At 40.5% G+C, this 14,649-nt stretch overlaps 1 protein-coding gene across 6 annotated transcripts in view; it reads right to left on the bottom strand.

Moving 5' to 3' along the window:
- LAMA3 (laminin subunit alpha 3) overlaps positions 1–14,649 on the bottom strand; it is a 241,734-nt gene that overhangs the window by 27,084 nt on the left and 200,001 nt on the right. For all 6 annotated transcript variants that reach the window (XM_059895307.1, XM_059895308.1, XM_059895309.1 and 3 more), the window contains 9 exons: positions 14,407–14,586; positions 13,714–13,856; positions 8,957–9,127; positions 7,373–7,524; positions 7,048–7,210; positions 6,488–6,621; positions 5,480–5,624; positions 3,303–3,422; positions 2,630–2,763 (listed from right to left, as the gene is read on the bottom strand). In XM_059895307.1, the coding sequence (XP_059751290.1) occupies positions 2,630–2,763; positions 3,303–3,422; positions 5,480–5,624; positions 6,488–6,621; positions 7,048–7,210; positions 7,373–7,524; positions 8,957–9,127; positions 13,714–13,856; positions 14,407–14,586 (1,342 nt within the window). The remainder of the gene's footprint in view (positions 1–2,629; positions 2,764–3,302; positions 3,423–5,479; positions 5,625–6,487; positions 6,622–7,047; positions 7,211–7,372; positions 7,525–8,956; positions 9,128–13,713; positions 13,857–14,406; positions 14,587–14,649) is intronic.

The following is a 14,649-nucleotide window of genomic DNA, read 5'->3' as shown; positions in this document are numbered from 1 at the left end:
ACCCCGCTATTTGGTGGCTGAGCCGAAACTAGAACCATTTCTTTGGATCCTCACCCACTACTTTCCTCTAGTAAACCTTGCTTAGTTGTCACCCACATTGCTGTCTGTGGACCTTCTGCTGACACCACACAGAGGCAAACCACCAACCAGTGGCTCTCGTATTGCCACTGAGAATCCCTCACGGCTCTGGGAGCCCACCTGCCCGCCTAACCTCAATGGCCACCTGTTCCCAAGCTTCGTTCATCCTTTCTCCAGCCTGGTCTTCTCTGCAAAGGTCCAGGCCTTCTGTCCAACCCCTTCTGGGCATCTCCACCTGCTGTCTCCTGGGCTCCTGGGACTCAGCCTGTCTGAGACTGAACTCACTGACCTGTTTCTCTGCTGGTGCTGGCCATCTGTCCAAGCGCTAGATCAAAGCCCAGGTATCCCTCTTGAGTGCTCCCCGAACCCAAGCAACCATTTAGCACTGCCCATCAACTGCCCTAAGTATATTGGGAATCCACTTCCTTTTCCCCATCTGCGCTGTCATTTCTGTGGTCGGGCCACCCGCCTCTCTCACCTCTGTTACACTCATCTTCCAACCTTTCTACCTGCCTCTGCCTTTTTCCTCTTAATCCAATCTCCTTCCCTGCACCAGAACAAGCTACTGAAAACCCAAATCTGATCATGTCCTTTCTCTGCTGAAGTCCCCAGTGGTTTCTTACTGTGACTTTCAAGATCCTCTGCGGTCTGGCCCCTGCTTCCCACACCAGCCATGTGTGGCATCCCTGGCCTGCTTCATGGTGTTCTCTTGAGAGTTCACACTTTCTCCGGTTCTTATCTCCTCACATACGTTGACTTTCATATGTCAGTGTCTTTCAGGTCTAGCCAGAGACCACTTTCCTGATACCCCAACTGGGTGGGTTCCCTCCCCGGGCCTTCTATCACCCTGAGCTTCCCCTCTGATGGCACTGGCCTCATTCTACTGTCTCCCTTCCACTATACTTGAGGCTCTGCCCTGTTCGTCGTTGTCATCCCAACACCGACCACACTGCCTGATGTCACTAGGCACCCAGTGAGTGCTTGTGTAATGAACAAATAAATGATAGCCTCAGATGTGTGCCATGGTGCTACCTGAGGTTACTCTATTTATTACACTTAATTGAATAAAACCAAGATTATTGGCCATTCATAACTAGCTATTCATGGTTGAATTGCTATTTAATACTGATGATATTAAATATTAATATCACCTCTTTGGCTCTCAATTTCTTCATTAAAGTTCAGAGGTTACATACCATGATCTGCACGGTCCCTTCCACTTCAAGAAATCTAGGGAGTAAAGATATTCACTCCCAAACTCTATCGAAGTGCTGAACTCTCTCACACGCATTTCTGTCTTGGGGGGCAACCCCTAATGACTGTAACACAAAGATTAGCGCCTCCGTCCTGAGGCTGGACAGCTGCTCAAACATATTAGGAATTGAGAAGAAAGAGCGCCTTTGCACAAGACCTCATACATCACACCTAGTGCTCCTTCCAACTGACTAATAACAGCAAGAGTTAACTCACCTCAGATCTCGTATGAAAGTAAGCATCACCAAATGTTTGGGAGTTCTCTTAGCTTAGTCATGAGGCTGTACCACACACATCATTGTCAGCTATCTAAAAGCCTTTTTTATAGGATGCGAACAGATTAATAAAATGTAAAAGTTATTTTTAAATGTATCCTCAAAGTGGTGTTCGTTTTTCTCATTCAGATTAAGCTTTACATCCATTCAAAGTAATTTAATTCATTCATGTATTCATTCATCCGAGAAACAGTTAGGCCCCTAGTCCATGCTCAATAAATGTAAGGGGGTGGGTGATACAGATGTGCCTTCCATCCTAGGAGGTACTTCCTGAAGGAGTGGCCCCAGCTTTCAGTGTCCAGGGCCACCTGTCAGGCCAGGGGGCTACCTGCACTCTCCTCTGTGTCTTCAAGGGCCCCAGGCCACAGTCCCTGTTCTTACTGGCAGTGTTGTCAACACCAAGCCTACTCCTCGTGGATTCTCTCCTCCCAGGAATGACAATGGGGGGGTGGCACACAATTCCCCCCCTGCCCCCCCACCGCCTCTTTCAAATGGCCAGTTCCGCTATCCAGTATTCACAGCCTGTTTTACTCTGTTGGCTAACACTGTTAATACTGAAAAGTTAATTCTTTGTGTTTGTTTTTTGCTAGAATTAAAAAAAGGTAGACCCCACCACTTCCCTGGTGGCGCTGTGGTTAAGAATCCACCTGCCAGTGCAGGGGACTTGGGTTCAAGCCAGGGAAGATCCCGCATGCCACAGCGTAACTAAGCCCATGCGCCACAACTACTGAGCCCGCGAGCCACAACTACTGAGCCCACGCACTGCAGCTACCGAAGCCCGTGCACCTAGAGCCCATGCTCCGCAGCAAGAGAAGCCACCGCAATGAGAAGCCTGCGCACTGCAAGAAAGAGTAGCCCCCGCTCGCCACAACTAGAGAAAGCCCACACGCAGCAACGAAGACCCAACGCAGCCAAAAATAAATAAATAAAATCTATGTTAAGAAAAAGAAAGACTAATCAGTAGCAGTCATAACTCTTAAGAGAGGTGATCTGCTTCTTTAAAAGAAAAAAAATCATCTTACCTTTCCCTGATTGAAATTGGAATTCCTCCCAGATAATATGTGCTGAAATCAAATATATCACCTTCAATTTTAATGCTTTGAGAATCCACGTTTATCCGCATAAGTTTCTGGGTTTTTCCAATTTTGATCAGAATCTGAAATAAAGGAGAGATGAATCAGCAAGCAATGAGAGATAAAAGAATCCTATTCACAGTGGTTCAGAGCTATTATGTGTTTGCCTTCCTTCAGGTTCATTTATATACATGGTACATATACATGGGCGCTGAGCAGTAGCTCATTTGCATAAAATTATACTATTAAAACACTTAAATAGAAATGTGTGCTTTTTTTTTTTTTAATTTTGTTATTTTGTTATTTTTGGCTGTGCCGTGCGGCTTGCGGGATCTTAGTTCTTCAACCAGGGATCAAAACTGTGCCCTCGGCAGTGAAAGCGCAGAGTCCTAACCATTGGACCACCAGGGAATTCCCAAAATGTTTGCATTTGAAATTAATCATGTTTTATCTGTGCCACACAGATGTTACATATTTCATGCCCAAAATGTTCAGATTTTAAAAGGATGTGTCTCTCAGTTAATAACTATAAGTTCATCTGGTAATAGAAAAGGGTTCTGAGCACTGACTTAAAGGACTAAGAACATTTAACAATTCAAATAAACAGACTCGAAGGATATACCAAATGATCTCTCCCGTCGTTTATGATGCCTCTAATTCCTTTTTCTTTTGGTTGCTCTGAATTCAGTTTGTATCGCACCACGAGACTGCCATCTTCTATATTTAGAGATATGAAGCGATCCTAGAGCATGGAAACAATGTAGATTACCACAAGACTCGGGAAGAGCTAGAACGCTGGAACCAGGGATGCTCTCAAATTCCAGACTGCTCTCAGCTTCAGCTGCCTCCTTAGTCCGAAGGAACAATAGTGCTGTAATATCCAACTCCGAGGACGGGTATGACGGTTAAATCTTGCAAATCATGTTAAACATCATATACAGTGGTTGGCACACAGGAAGGAAACAATAAATGCTAGCTATTGTCATGATTTTGTTTTATAACAATCTATAACCAGCATGCAAAAATGGAAACTGAAAAGCTACAGATCATTAATATCATCTGAAAATATGACTGCTACCTGTTGGAGAGAGGTAGGGTCTTCCTCAAACCCCAAACATTTTCCACCATGTGTTTTCTGACATATTCCTATGTCTCCTCTAGCTTTCACTTAAGTGTTGCTTGGGGACCCCAAATAGGGCCTCTTTCCTCCCACTACTCTCTTTGCCTTGACAATCAGTCACTTCTGTGGTTCCAATTCAGGTGTGCCCATGAGCCCAAATATTTTTCTCCAGCCTAGACCTGTCTTTTCAGGGCCAGGTCTGTACATCTGATTGCCTAACTGCTATTGCTTGCATGCCTCACAGATGTCTAAAATTCGGAATATCTCTAACAGAACTTATGATCTACATGACTCCCAAGCCTGTCTCTCTGCCCTTCACCCTGTTCTCTTCTTCTTTCTCTCTCTCTCTCATCACTGATCACCTTGCTGAGACAGCCACAAGCCTACTAGGGGTCATAATTGCATCCCCATCATGGTGTAAGGCACATACTTGAGCCAACCATTTCCTTAGCGGAAGGGTAAGCTGAGGAATGTCTGGTATAGGACTTGAAAGTTGGCTCTTATACAGTTTCCTAATGAGACTCTCTTTGAAGTCTACTGCCAGAGTCCTTACCTAAAAGGAAAATCAGTCCTTATCTGGATCCTAAACCTTGCTCTTAGAAGCCAGTGAGGGTTCATCACACTCATAGATAATAGAATAGCATCAACTCATCCTACTTAACAGCAGCACTGGAGACAATTTTCTCTTATCTGGTTATTAATGGCATTTCATAAGTTTTCTTCTACTATAAGTAGTATTTCTGGTTCTTAGTCTCCCAGAACTTCAAAATGTAATACAAAGAAGACCTTGTTCTGGAAAACAACTGCCTTGCTCTGAAGATGCTGTGTGACTGCTCAGCTCTCTGCATTCTTCAGGCAGGTCAGGACCTCCCCAAACCATCAGAACTGGTTCAGCCTTGGAATCTCCTGAGGGGTCCAGACCAACCCCAGAGAGGAGAGTTGGACCAGGTCTGTGTCCCTGCCCTGCAGACAGAAGGGTCTGGTAAAATCCCAAGCTCCCTATCAATCCTACATTCTCAGACTGGAGATCCCACGGGCTGATCCACATTTCTCCACAAATACTACCTACGCAGCAGCTACAGAAGCACTCTACTCTCAGGAGAGGTTAAGTCCAGCACCATCTACCAGCAGATGGCGCTGACGATCACTCATAGAGTGTCACTTTTGGCCTTATCTAAACTAGGAGACTTAAGAATGGTCTCTAGGAACCTCAGCTGCTTGAAAACAGAGAAGCTTCCTAGACCTGGCAAGTCAAGGGTCAGACAGAGACAAAACCCCATACAGCCTGGAAACAGTCCGCCCAAGAATCAAACAGCAGGAGGTCAAACAGTCTAGCTTTCAGAGACCCCAGGAGGTCTTAACGTTTTTTAGGCAGAAAATAAGTAGATTACTAGGCAAATAGTAGTTTCCGAAGAATAAAACTGACAACACAAAAGAATGGGAAAGGGGCAATTTCTCCCACATTTTGGTGGCATCTTCTCAAATTCCGGATTACCTGCCTTACTAAAACACACACTCGCACAGGCAAAGAAAGTAGAATTGGGCCAAGGGAAAGAATGCAGCTAACATTTGCACATTGTTTTTCAGATCCATTGGTTGTTTGTAATAACCCAGTTACCCCCAAATTGCTCAAATGAATGGACATATTTGGTAGTATTTGGATGCTTGTTATAGATTACCTGGTTTTCCGCAAAGAACAGCAAACCTCTATCCACGGTGGTCTGGATTGTCTGTCCAAAGGTTGGGAAGGGAGCATTTGGTTGAGTTGGAACTCGAGCATAGCCTGTACCTTCAAAATAATTTTTGTCTGATTCTTCCTTTCTCCTGTCAACACCAATCATCATAAGTTAGAACACAGCAGCAAAGGACTGCCAGGAAAGTGTTCTTATTAATACGAGAGGAAAAGGGGAGCAAAGCCCATGCAATCGAGTTGTCATGATTGTGTTAAAGAAGAGGAAATATCTTTTTTTAAAAATTTTTGATGGAGTATAGTTGCTTTACAATGTTGTGTTAGTTTCTACTGTACAGCAAAGTGAATCAGCTATACATATACATATATTCCCTCTTTTTTGGATTTCCTTCCCATTTAGGTCACCACAGCCCACTATTTCTCCTGGATGTGCTCTTACACTCTATGATGATCAAACCCTAGCTCAACAGAGATACTATTCAGGAGTCCCTTTTGAAAATGTCTACTTAGGAAGATGTGGCCCAGCAGCTGAAGATCTTGCACTATAAGAAATTATTAACTTGAAATATAATTTTATTCTGAGTAGTAAATACTCAGTCTGTCTCGTATTAGAATCTTCCAAATCTTTTAAACTATAGGGTAGGTCAGGAGCTCAAGGCAGCAACTTTCAAATAGGTTCATATGCCAAAGTCATGGTGTACTTTATGGACCACGATTTTTTTGTTGTTTTTTGAAATTTACAGTAAATAAATAGTCTGTGCCTAAATCAGGTACCAACTAATGCTGAATATTTTGTGGTAGGAGGCACCAAAAATTGAAGCAAGATTTATTTTTTCAAAATCGAGAAAATTCTATAATCTAATATTTTATACAAATAAGGAAAAGACTTTTTCTTATTTAATTTATATTCCTTAAATATCAATTACACATATTTTATGTACTATAACTGCAAGCTACCGAAATCACAAAGAGACACCAGCTTATAGGTTTTATTTACCTTCTACAAGGCTCCACTTTTGTTGTGTTGAGATTGAAAGTCTTTTTGAAGTTGTACAAGCTCAGAACATTTTCATTGAGGTCATCTAATTCAATACAACCTTTGTATGGAGGGAATCTCAGTCTACTAGGAAGCTAAAAAAAACAAAACCAAAAGATCTTCCACTAATTGAACAAAGGACAATGAACAGGTTGACCAGGAAACAGTATAACCCCATCACTTTTAACCACCAACATAGCATAGGGGGTAAGCATGTGGACCCTAGAGCCAGATACTCTGGCTTTGCTATTTTCTAGCTGTCTGATCTTGGGCAAGTTATTCAACCTCTCTGTTTCAGTTTCCTCATCTGTGAAATAGGAATGATAGGGATGCTTGTTTAAGTTAATATACTTAAGCCTAGATCACTGCACATAAAAGAACTCATTAAGTGTTAGCCATTGTCACTGGATATCCTGTAAGAATACATAGTTAAATCCATTTTGTATATAATTGATTAAAACATCATTATGCCAAATTAAATTTTAAATATTTTCATTCCGTGAAAAAACATTCACACTTACTCTAAAATCAGATGGGTAACCTCCAACATAAAATACAACATTTTCAGGATCCAAATCGAGGAGCGTGTTGCTATCCCCACTATCCATGTCAAGGAACTGAGGTGTTTCCGGCTTACTGGATGTGGCTTTTCGGGTGTAATTAAGCCTTGCAAACTGATAAATTCTGTTTAAAAATAAATTAGATAATAAAGTTATATAAAAATGTATGAGAAGATGAAAGAAATCAAAGCCAAAATACTAAAAATGGGGTTCAGCAATGCATACAATGAAAGTTTGGCGAGTGTAGGTCAGATAAACAAAGAGCAGTAATCAATCAGACTCGCACCTCTGGAATTTCACCCGGTCCATAACTGCCTCCTGAGTTTCGCTCTTGGTCAAGGTCTGGCCCACTTGGAGTTCAGCCTCGCGTTCTCCCAGGTTGTAGACGCTCGTGAGCTGGCCATCTATAACTGCCATGCCTATGTAGTCCCTGGAGGCCTGGAGACAAAAAGGCCACCTCAGAGCACTTCACATACTGAATTCTCTCAACTTCCCATCCCAAGAGAGCGCGTTTCTAATAACTCACAGCTTTCATTCAGTTCACCCTGGGCAGACAGAATGAATGAGGCGCATGCTGGTATAAGATAATACAGACAGCACAGTTAATGAACAATGTCTGGGCTGTTTTTGCTCACGTTATCATGAGGGCACTCATTTATCCACTCCTCCATTCTCTCAATATGCAAATATTTGCCAGGTACCTGACATAAAGATGAACCATATGCGGATTCAGGCCTCCATTCGATTATGTTCTGGTAAGGAAGGTAAGCCATTTATGTTATTCCTGCCCCATACAAGGTCCCCTCAACACTCTGGCACGCCTGTTCACCCTATGTTATCACGGTCAGCTACGTACGTACCTTACTTCCCTGTTAGAATGTGAGCACCTTAAGGTAAAAACAAATTTTTGAAAACTGTGGTAAAATATATAACATGAAATTTACCATTTTAACCTGTTTTAAGTGTACATTAAGTACATTCAGGAAACAAATTTTTGTTTATCATAAATACAGGGTACGGTACCTAGTAGGTATATGGTATAAATTTGTTGAAGGAACAGAGTCATGTGCATTTTGCCATAATACAAAGCAAAAAGTCATGTCATAAGAAAGTTACAAATAAAGTCCCAATACCTTGAAGCATGAACGGGTGACCAGTAATAGTGCTGATTTTAGGAATCCTTAAATACGAAGTCCACAGTGACAGCCAACCATTTCCTAATTGCCCAGAATTTTTGAGAACCATGTTTCAGGAATTTCTTTTCCAATCTTGTATAATAATCTAGTCAGTGATTACCTTTTCCTCTGACACTTAGGTGGAATAGATGTATTTTAAGAGGAGGAATTAAGAGCTAAAATAAACTTTTTGAAATGCCTGTAACAGTGGTGGTTTAAAGAATTTAGAATTATAGAGATGGGGCAACTGTATTTCTTACTAATGAGGCAGGAGAGGCTGCATTTCACTCCAGGCCTCATTCACAGATGGTCCCCACCCCAGACACTTGGAAGGATCTGCAGCTGCGCACCCTGAAAAGAGGACAGAGTCCAGCGCTATGAGGAAGAACTACTCTGAACTCCATGAAGCCTTGGTACTGCTGCCCTGGTTGTGAGGGGAGGGGTGCTGATCTTCAACCCCAGGTGTGGATGTGCTCACGTGTACACACGTGTGCCCACATGCTGGGCCCATCGGGCCAGGCCTCTAGATCCCCCAGCCAAGGATAATCGGTAATTGATGGGAGATTCCCCCGTGGAGCCATCAGAGGTGGCGGGATTTCCTCCTGCTGTGCCAATGGCAGTGACACAGTCGTGTCATGCATCTCAAAAACCGTATTCTGTTTTAAAAACAAGAGGAACGTCAAAGCAATACTTACAACTTTATTTCCGAGGTACATCACAAACATATTCTCGGTCCCCCCACTTTCTGTTGATTCAGGTCTTTGGAGAAACAAAGAAAGAGATGTGTATCCTTTCAAATCCTCCAGGTCATTTGGCAGCCGGACTTCCACTCCAGATTTACCGTTGAACCTCATGGGGATGGCGACCTGCGAGGGACAAGATCCAGGGTGTTAGCTGTTCCAGATGAGGAAGGTGAGGGTGCTCAAGGTGGTGGCTTGTGACTGTGTAGCTGCTCCCAAGTTGCTATGATAGGGAGCAAAGGAGTGTGGATGCCTCCTAGGCCTGGAGTCCACACTCAGCTGCACGCGGAATAAAGCATTTGTGCTCTTCCTGCCTCAGCTGAGGGGCTTTGGGAAGCGCGTTTAGTCCTCTGTGCCAGCAACAATAATCATCATAATAAATTATTACTATTATTATCACTATGATGGTTATAATATTAATATTGTATTAACCCTATTGTTATAATATTTCTATCATAATAATAATATAATATATTAATACAGAGAATAATATGGGCTTTAGATAATATATTATTATAATATAGGGTATTATATTTATAGGGTTATAATACATATTAATAGGGTTAATATAATATTAATATTATAATCCTATTATTAATATATTATTATATATTATGGTATAATATAAAACTATATTATATGCAAAGTATTATTAATAATAGGGTTATGATATTAATATTATATTAGCCTTACTAATATGTATTATATCCCTATTAATATATAAGATTAATATTATATAAATATAATAATAATTATTATTATTCCAAGCCTAGAAGGTTTTTGTGCAAATGAGCTAACATATATGGAAGCACTTAGCATGATGCCTGGCATAGAATAGATGTACAATACATCAAAAATATTTTTTAAAAAAAAGAACTCTTTAAGGAACCATTTGCCATTAACATATTACATGTTATGTCTGCATTTATTACAGGCATTCAGTCCTTGAAAATATGTGCATCAGGGTTCTCTAGAATACGTTTCTTAAACTCAGGGTGAAGGACTATTTTTTTCCCTCTACTCTGCCCTGGATCAATACTTTTATAAAATACATGAGAAATTAAATTACTAGAAAAATGAAATAAAGGAGGTATGCAAAATACACATCCACTGATCCCATGCTTGGATGCTGAAGCAATTCAAATTATTGAAAGTTTCTAAACATTTACTCTCAATTTTGTACTTATATATAACGGAGCAGTAATAAAAGTTCTCTGACTAGCTCTGGTGTTTGGACCCCCTTGGGTAGCTCTGCATTAAAACACAGAAAATAAATATTCTCTAACAATCCAAAGAATAACTCTAGGAATGATACTTACACCACCTCTACATTTTATCTCCCAAGCATTTAAGTATTTATGGAGGACCTTGTATATGCGAGGCATCAGGCAGGGGGGGCTTAGTGATACATGCGCTGTAGTCTCTCCAAGGTGCCCATGACTGATGGAGCTCCCCTCCCCTACACTCACAGGCTCATTTTATGCCCTTCTCTTCTAATAGCCCTCTACCCTCCATATACCCCACACATCCTGAGTCTATGCCATGCCCTTCTGCTTTTTGTCACCTGGAAAACTCCTACTCATTAAAAAATTTTTTTAATTAAGAAAACATTTCATGGACAAGCCTCTTAGATAGCCTCATCCACCAGAGGGCAGATAGCAGAAGCAAGAAGAACTACAATCCTGCAGCCTGTGGAGCAAAAACCACATTCACAGAAAGATAGACAAGATGAAAAGGCAGAGGGCTATGTACCAGATGAAGGAACAGGATAAAACCCCAGAAAAACAACTAAATGAAGTGGAGATAGGCAACCTTCCAGAAAAAGAATTCAGAATTATGATAGTGAAGATGATCAGGATGTCAGAAAAAGAATGGAGGCAAAGATCTAGAAGATGCAAGAAATGTTTAACAAAGACCTGGAAGAATTAAAGAACAAATACCGAGAAGAATTAAAGAACAAACAAACAGAATTGAACAATACAATCACTGAAATGAAAAGTACACTAGAAGGAATCAATAGCAGAATAACTGAGGCAGAAGAACGGATAAGTGACCTGGAAGACAGAATGGTGAAATTCACTGCAGCGGAACAGAAAAAAGAAAAAAGAATGAAAAAAAATGAAGACAGCCTAAGAGACTTCTGGGACAACATTAAATGCAACAACATTTGCATTATAGGGGTCCCAGAAGGAGAAGAGAGAGAGAAAGGACCCGAGAAAATATTTGAAGAGATTATAGTGGAAAACTTCCCTAACATGGGAAAGGAAATAGCCACCCAAGTCCAGGAAGCAGAGAGAGTCCCAGGCAGGATAAACCCAAGGAGAAACACGCCGAGACACATAGTAATCAAATTGACAAAAATTAAAGACAAAGAAACATTCTTGAAAGCAACAAGGGAAAAATGACAAATAACATAAAAGGGAATTCCCATAAGGTTAACGGCTGATTTCTCAGCAGAAACTCTACAGGCCAGAAGGGAGAGGCATAATATATTTAAAGTGATGAAAGGGAAGAACCTACAACCAAGATTACTCTACCCGGCAAGGATCTCATTCAGATTCGACAGAGAAATCAAAAGCTTTACAGAAAATAAAAGCTAAGAGAATTCAGCACCACCAAACCAGCTTTACAACAAATGCTAAAGGAACTTCTCTGAGTGGGAAACACAAGAGAAGAAAAGGACCTACAAAAACAGACCCATAACAATTAAGAAAATGGTCATAGGAACATACATATCAATAATTACCTTAACGTGAATGGATTAAATGCTCCAACTAAAAGACACAGGCTCGCTGAATGGATACAAAGACAAGACCCATATATATGCTGTCTACCAAAGACCCACTTCAGACCTAGGGACACATACAGACTGAAAGTGAGGGGATGGAAAAAGATATTCCATGCAAATGGGAATCAAAAGAAAGCTGGAGTAACAATACTCATATCAGATAAAATAGACTTTAAAATAAAGAATGTTATAAGAGACAAGGAAGGACACTACATAATGATCAAGGGATCAATCCAAGAAGAAGATATAACAATTATGAATATATATGCACCCAACAGAGGAGCACCTCAATACATAAGGCAACTGCTAACAGCTATAAAAGAGGAAATTGACAGCAACACAATAATAGTGGGGGACCTTAACACCTCACTTACACCAATGGACAAGATCATCCAAACAGAAAATTAATAAGGAAACACAAGCTTTAAATGACACAACAGACCAGATAGATTTAATTGATATTTATAGGACATTCCATCCAAAAACAGCAGATTACACTTTCTTCTCAAGTGCGCATGGAACATTCTCCAGGATAGATCACATCTTGGGTCACAAATCAAGCCTCAGTAAATTTAAGAATATTGAAATCATATCAAGCATCTTTTCTGACCACAACGCTATGAGATTAGAAATCAATTACAGGGAAAAAAACGTAAAAAAGACAAACACATGGAGGCTAAACATATATGTTACTAAATAACCAAGAGATCACTGAGGAAATCAAAGAGGGAATCAAAAAATACCTAGAGACAAATTACAACGAAAACACAATGATCCAAAGCCTGTGGGATGCAGCAAAAGCAGTTCTAAGAGGGAAGTTTATAGTAATACAAGCCTACCTCAAGAAACAAGAAAAATCTCAAATAAACAATCTAACCTTACACCTAAAGGAACTAGAGAAAGAAGAACAAACAAAACCCAAAGTTAGCAGAAGGAAAGAAATCATAAAGATCAGAGCAGAAATAAATGAAATAGAAACAAAGAAAACAAAAGCAAAGATCAATACAACTAAAAGCTGATTCTTTGAGAAGATAAACAAAATTGACAAACCAGATTAGCCAGACTCATCAAGAAAAAGGGGGAGGACTCAAATCAATAAAATTAGAAATGCAAAAGGAGAAGTTACAACAGACACCGCAGAAATACAAAGCATCCTAGGAGACTACTACAAGCAACTCTATGCCAGTAAAATGGACAACCTGGAAGAAATGGACAAATTTTTAGAAAAGCACAACCTTCCGAGACTGAACCAGGAAGAAACAGAAAATATAAACAGACCAATCACAAGCACTGAAATTGAAACTGCGATTTAAAATCTTCCAACAAACCAAAGCCCAGGACTAGATGGCTTCACTGGTGAATTCTATAAAACATTTAGAGAAGAGCTAACACCCATCCTTCTTAAACTCTTCCAAAAAATTGCAGAGGAAGGAACATTCCCAAACTCATTCTACGAGGCCACCATCACCCTGATACCGAAACCAAAGATGCTACAAAAAAAGAAAATTACAGACCAATATCACTGATGAATATAGATGCAAATATCTTCAACAAAAGACAGGTTCGAGCCCTGGTCTGGGAAGATCCCACATGTCACAGAGCAGCTAAGCCCACGCACCCCAACTACTGAGCCCGCATGCCACCACTACTGAAGCCCATGCACCTAGAGCCCGTGCTCCACAACAAGAGAAGCCACCACAATGAGAAGCTCACACACTGCAACAAAAAGTGGCCCCCGCTCGCCTCAACTAGAGAGGGGTTGCACACAGCAACAAAGACGCAACGCAGCCAAAAAATAAATTAAAAAAAAAAAAAAAGAAAGACAACCAGTTCTTGAGTACATAGATACCTTTCCTTTCTTAATGAATGGAGTAACTTATCAAAGAATGAGCCTTGGCGCCTGGCAATGTGGGGACACACCCACCTTATTCGCAGCATCTCTGGCCTGCTGAATTAGCTCCCGTATGCGGTCCATGTTGTCAGAGATGTTGCCCAGTGGCAACAGCTGTTGGTTGATACTTTCAATCTTGCTCAAAAGATCAGGCAGTTTGTTGGTTAATTTCTTTACTGTTGGTGAGATTACAAAACAGAAATTTATCATTGTGAGCTGAGAAAAGGTTAAATACATATGTTCTCATTGATAGTACTTGTCAAGTGGTATGTCTGGGTCCCAAACGTTGGACAGGATGACTGAGAATCAGGTAATACATTTTCTACATTATAGAAATATATATTATACATATTTCTATATAAATGCATCATGGATCTTATTCTGCAATCTAGGTATCAAATCATCTTTCTTGACCACTATAAAAAAATAAATCTTTGCTTTTTGATCTTTAATATTAATCATAATTCAATTCCTCATGATTCAGGGACCTATATCTCCACTCTATAAAAGGGAAAATCAATAGCCATGTTCATGGATTTTTTTCAAAAATCCTACTTGGTCCTTTTAACTAATAGAATAGCCATACTCTTTGAATAGATTATGTGAAGTTGTTTTTAATATTTTAATTTCTAAGATCAGACTTTACCAGGGAAAAATTAAAACTGACCAAAGCACATACTGATGGAGAAAATGGATAATACGTCCTGGGCAGAGAATGCCTGCTACCTGAATTATCTGCATCAGTGAGAGCCTTGTTGAAGTCTTCACTCCCGGTGCTCCCATAGGTATCCTTAATTCTTTCCACGTCTGTCTGAATGGGGTTGAGCCCATCTAGGACATCATTTGTGATGTCGTTGGCATTTCTGACCATGCTCTTTGCGCTATTGATTATACCATCGATGTCATCTAATGCACACACAAACAGGGAGGGGTAAGTATCTAAAATGTTTGACAAAAGAAGCCAAGTCC

Source organism: Balaenoptera ricei, chromosome 14, assembly GCF_028023285.1.
Source record: "Balaenoptera ricei isolate mBalRic1 chromosome 14, mBalRic1.hap2, whole genome shotgun sequence".
Lineage (NCBI taxonomy): Eukaryota > Metazoa > Chordata > Mammalia > Artiodactyla > Balaenopteridae > Balaenoptera > Balaenoptera ricei.
Note: the sequence above shows the minus strand (reverse complement) of the source record. Positions and strands in the feature narration are given on the sequence as shown.